General features: G+C 36.9%; 1 protein-coding gene across 1 annotated transcript; it reads left to right on the top strand.

Moving 5' to 3' along the window:
* The first annotated feature begins 665 nt into the window (after positions 1 to 665).
* On the top strand, positions 666 to 1604 carry LOC102834648 (olfactory receptor 6C2-like). The gene has a single exon (XM_006859381.1). The coding sequence runs from the start codon at positions 666 to 668 to the stop codon at positions 1602 to 1604; it is 939 nt and encodes a 312-aa protein (XP_006859443.1).
* Positions 1605 to 6191: the final 4587 nt, after the last annotated feature.

The following is a 6191-nucleotide window of genomic DNA, read 5'->3' as shown; positions in this document are numbered from 1 at the left end:
CTGAAGAAAATTTATTCAGTTAAAAAATATCTGAAACGTGCCTCAGAAAAGGTAGGCTGTCATCATGTGATAATTATCCATTGCCAGTTTGTTAATTAATATGCATGTAACTGACAGGCTTGATTTTTCTTTATAATGACCATTGCTAGCTTAATTTGAGACTTCTGTACTAGAAGCATGACTGGAGATAGGAGATCAGGGGAGGCAGGATGCTGACCCAAAAACAATCCCCCATTGAAAGGGGGCATGATTACAATAATGTTTATAACATATGTTGAATTGACACAACTTACAGTCCTTGTGTGGTGCTGTAGGACAAGCTCTGGACCACTAATTGCAAGGTCGGTAGTTCAAACCCACCAGTCATTCCTCAGAAACCTATGAATTGGAATAGTCTCAATGACATACAACAACAACAGCTAGATTGTAAACTCATTAGACTCATAAATATAAACTATGTGATTGAAATATGTATGGGCAGATTATGTGATGCAAAGAGAAGGTGATCAAGTATTTGTTTGTTATGTGCTTTCTTCTCCACTGACCAAATGCACAGAAATGACTGTCATATTTACTTGTAATTAGAAGATGGCTATGTCTCGTAAGTCTTATGTTAAGTGTTTTTCATTGTTCCAAACAGATTGAGTAGGATGCAGTAATCAAGGATGAGGAATCAAACAGCACTAACAACCTTCATATTGCTGGGACTGACAGATGACCCTCAGCTACAAATTCTACTTTTTGTTTTTCTATTTCTTTCCTATATGCTAAGTGTAACTGGAAATCTAACCATCATTACTCTCACACTGGTAGATTACCACCTTAGAACACCAATGTATCTTTTCCTTCAAAACTTCTCGTTCTTAGAAATTTCATTCACGACTGCTTGTATTCCCAGATTCTTGTATAGCATATCTTCTGGAGACAGGTCCATCACGTACGGTGCTTGTGCCAGTCAACTCTTATTTATAGACCTCTTTGCAGTAACAGAATTTTTCCTTCTGGCCACCATGTCTTATGATCGTTATGTGGCCATCTGCAAACCATTGCACTATGCCACTATTATGAGCATTAGAGTGTGTAAGAACTTCATCTTCTTCTGTTGGGCAGCATCACTGATCATCATTCTCCCACCAATTAGTCTGGGTTTGAGCCTGGAATTCTGTGACTCTAATGTCATTGATCATTTTTGCTGTGATGCATCTCCTATCCTGAAGATCTCTTGTTCAGACACATGGCTGATAGAACAGATGGTTATCGTGTGTGCTGTGTTGACATTCATCATCACCTTCATGTGTGTAGTTCTTTCCTATACCTATATCATCAGAACAATCCTAAGATTCCCCTCTGCCCAGCAAAAGAAAAAGGCATTTTCCACTTGTTCTTCCCACATGATAGTTGTTTCCATTACTTATGGTAGCTGCATCTTCATTTATGTCAAACCTTCAGCCAAGGATGAGGTGACTATTAATAAAGGGATTTCACTCCTTATCACTTCTATTTCACCAATGTTGAATCCCTTTATTTACACTCTGAGAAACAAGCAAGTAAAGGAAGCTTTCAAAGACTCAGTTAAAAAAATTGCATTCCTTTCAAAGATGTAAAGGTAAAAAAAGAGTTGATGGATTCAATCAAATAAGAATATGAATGGTCACAAACCTGACACTTCCAACACTATCTGTCTCTGTACATTTTCCAGTCATATTAGCATTCTCACTTTCTCTTTAAACGTACTTTCTATAAATCCTGATGAATTCATTCTTTCTCTTCAGTTGAAACCAAACTCTTGGAGGATGTTCACTCTCATTATCTGGAAGAAACTTCTGTTTGCCAAACTTGTTATCTATTTTCTGGGAATAAAGTAGATCACATTTTTTCTCTTTCATTGTAGTTAAATGTGACTATGTAAATAAGGTGTGGCTAGCTGAGTGACAGTGGAAGTGATCTGCACCATTTCTGGTCTTGTTGTTGTTAAGTGCTGTTGAGTCAGTTCTGACTCATAGTGACCTTGTGTATGGGTTTCCAATGAGTGGCTGGTGGGTTTGAACTGTCAACTCTGTAGTTAGCAGCCCAGTACTTATCGTAGACTAACAAACCAGGACTATAGAAATGCCCATAAGTTATCTATTATGTCTTTTCCCCAATCTACTATTCAGTTACCCATTCTTAAATGACAATATAAGATAATGAAATGATAATTGATAATGAAAAAGTTTGGGAAAGTGTAGGTGTTGGATGAACTATAGAGAGACATCTCAGCCACTAAATTGAAATCTCCACATATTGTTTATGTGGTGAATAGATATATCTCTGCAATTTTTGAGAACTATTTTATATGTGGAACTATCTTTGAGTTGTTGTTGCTAGGTGTCATCGAATCAGTACCAACTCATAGCGACCTTATGCACAACAGAAAAAAACACTGCCCGATCCTGGGCCAAACTCACAAATGTTGCCATGCTTGACCTCACTGATGCTGCCATTTTGCCAATCCATCTCATTGGGGTCTTTCTCATTTTCTCTGATCCTCCACCTTACTAAACATGATATTCTTCTCCAGTAACTAATCCCTCCTGACAATATGTGTGAAGTATGTGAGACAAAGTTTGGCCATTGTGGCCTCCAAGGAACACTCTGGCTGCACTTCTTCCATTGCAGATCTGTTGGTTCTTTTGGCAGCCCATGGCACTTTCAATTTACTCCTCCAACATCATAACTCAAAAGCACCACTTCTTCTAAGAAAAAGGTCTTCCTTATTCACTGTCCAGATTTTGCATGTATATGAGGTTACTGAAAACACCATGGCTAAGGTGCACCTTAGTCCTCAAGCTGACATCTTTGTTCTTCAACACTTTAAAAAGGTCTTGTGCAGCAGATTTGCCTAATACAATACGTCATTTGATTTCTTGACTGCTGCTTCCATGAGTGCTGATAGTTGACCCAAGAATGAAATCCTTGACAACTTCAATCTTTTCTCCATTGATAAGAATGTTGTTTATTGGTCCAGTGGTGAGGATTTTTGTTTTCTTTACGTTGACATGCAATCCATATTGAAGGCTGTGGTCTTTGATCTTCATCATAGTTAGCTTCATTTAGAAACTAAAATTAGCATCATTTTAGCGTAGTTTGCTATTATATGAAGAAAGAAACAAACAAACCATATGACATTGGAAAAACAGCTAGAAAACTTATATTGAAGATTGGAAACTTAAAAAACTTATGTAAACAGTAAAACATTGCCTCATTTGGAAGGTTGATTCAGCGTCTACTGAGATTATAGGTCAGGAAAAGTAGTTGAGCAAAGCCAGTAGATTTTATACTATTTACTACGTTTAGCAAGGTTTTGAGGTACATTTGAGGTACATTTGCCTGGTGTGAGAATAGGAAATAAAGTTTGGGAAAAAAAGAGGATGCAGAAATCTGGGGCATGGAACATTTGTAAAATCTAACTCTTCCAAACTCCAACATTGTCTGAAGTAGTATCAGAAGATGAACCCCTCAGTTTGGAAGGCACTAAAAATATAACTCAGGAAGAGCTGCCTCCTCAAAGCAGTCAACCTTAAGAATAAAAATAGTAAGTAAGACTAAAAATACTTTAAAAAAATAAAACCCAGCTTATTCGGTTTACAAATGTATGGCTTAATATGCCTGGAAGGAGTACTGGTATGGTGCTGTGGGTTAATGCATCAGACTACAAAGTTGCTTTGATCTGCAACGCCGGTGGTTCAAGCTCACCAGCTTCTCTTCAGAAACCTTATTATACAGAGTCGCTATGGGTGGAACGGACTTGATAACACTTAACAGCAACAACAACAACAATGCCTGGAATGACAAAATAGATTGCCAAAAAGAGCATTTCAAGATCTCTCTTGAAATATAAAGCTGTTTGTGACAAGATAATATCCATACATCTACAAGCAAAATCAGTTAATGATTACTATTCAAATTTATGTACCAACCACCAAAGCCTGTGAGGAAGAAACTGAAGAAGTCTACCAATCTCTACAGATGGAATACATCTGTGGAAAGAAACTATAAAGAAGCTCATCATCATTAGACAAAACAAAGCCAGAGACCAACTGTGAAATAGATTTTCAATTGCTCATATACAAGTTCACATTGAAGTAGAAGAAAATTAAAACAAGTCCAGAATAGCCAAAATATAACTTTGAGTGTATCCTATCTGAACTTAGAGACCATCTCAAAAAGAGATTTAATGCATTGAGCACTAATGACTAAAGATCAGAAGAATTGTGGTATGACATAAAAAATATTATACAAGAAGAAATCAAAAGGTCATTTTAAAAGCAGGAAATATAGAAAAGACCAAAATGCATGCCAGAAGAGTCTCTGAATCTTGTTCTCCAGCATCAGGGTGCTCAAGTGAATGGAAGAAATGATGAAAAAAGAGCTGAACAGAAAATTTCAAAGGGTAGCTTGAGAAAACAAAGTAAAGTATTATAACGAAATGTGCAAAGACCTGCAGTTAGAACCTCAAAGGGGAAGGACATATTTAGCATTTCTCAAGCTGAAGAAACAGAATAAAAAATTTAAGCTCAAGTTGAAGTATTTATGGATTCTATGGGAGTCCTGGTATGACACTGTAGGATGAGCGCTCAACTATAAGGTCGATTTTAACCACAAGGTTGACAGTTCAAACTCACTAATTGCTCCTCATAAACTCTATACAGGATCACTCTGAATCGGAACCAACTTATTTGCACTTAGCAACAAAAAATCGGCAAAATATTGAATGATACAATATGTGTCAAAAGATTATGGAAAGAATACACAGAGTCACTGTACTAAAAAGAATTGCTCAATTTTCTACCATTTCAAGAAGTAGCATGTGACCAACAACCAATTGTATTGAAGGGACAAAAATCAAGCTGCACTGAATGTATGTGCCAAAAACAAAGCTCCAGGAATTAACAATATGCAAATTGAAATATTTCAATAAATTAATGCAGTTCTGGAAGCACTAGTCTACACCAATAAATTTGGAAGAGATCCATATTTGTACCCAATTCAAAGATAGATGACCCAACAGAATAAAGCAATCATCAAAACAAAATCATTAGTATAACATGAAAGTAAAATTAATTTAAAAATAGTTGCAGCAACACATAGACAGGGAGCTGCCAGAAAGTCAAAAGAGATTCAGATGAGAATGTGAAATGGGGATATCATTGCTGAAAGCAAATAATACAAGAAATATGAGTACTTTTACTGTCTATTAAAGGGCATTACAATGTGTGAATCATAACAAACTAAGGACAACATTGCAAAGAATGAAAATTCCTGAATACTTAATTGTGCTTATGTTGAACCTGCATATAGAACAAACAGAACAAGGGGGAAATTAATAATTTAAAATCAGGAAAGATATGTGTCAGGGTTATACCCTTTACAATATTTATTCATTCTGTCTGATGAGCAAATAATCTGAGAAGCTGGACAATATGAAGAAGAATATGGCATCAAGATCAGAGAAAGACTCATTAATAACCTGCAACATGCTGATGAAACAACCTTGCTTGGTGAAAATGAAGAGGACTTGAGGCATATATTGATGAATATCAAATAATACAGTCTTAAACATGGTAAAAAACAAAACAAAACTGACAATGGAGCTAACTGAAAACGAATTCAAAAGAATGATATTTAGGCACCTTCAATGGACTGACAGAAAGATGCAAGAAAGCAAGGAGAACACAGGAAAAGGTTTTTTAAAAATTTCAGGAAAACACTAAAAGAACAAACAGACAAAATAAATGCAAATTTTGAAATACAAAACCTGCCATTATAAATCCAGATTTATAATTTTGTTGTTGTTAAGTGCTGCAGTTGTTGTTGTTGTTGTTGTCAGGTGTCATCGAGTCGGAACTGACTCATAGCCACCCCATGCACAGCAGATCGAAACAATATCCTACCCTGAGCCAACCTCACTACCGCTGCCACACTTGACACCATCAATGATGCCACCTGGCCGATCCATCTCGTTGGGGTCTTCCTCTTTTTCTCTGACCCTCCATCTTACCCAGCATGACATCCTTCTCCAGCTACTGTTCCCTCCTGACAATATGTCCAAAGCATGAGAGACGAAGCTTAGCCATCTTGGCCTCCAAGGAGCACTCTGGCTGTTGTTGTTGTTGTTGTCAGGTGCCATCGAGTCGGAACCGACTCATAGC

The sequence above is a fragment of the Chrysochloris asiatica genome, unplaced genomic scaffold (genome assembly GCF_000296735.1).
Source record: "Chrysochloris asiatica unplaced genomic scaffold, ChrAsi1.0 scaffold00033, whole genome shotgun sequence".
NCBI lineage: Eukaryota > Metazoa > Chordata > Mammalia > Afrosoricida > Chrysochloridae > Chrysochloris > Chrysochloris asiatica.
This window is presented reverse-complemented; position numbering and strand designations above follow the sequence as displayed.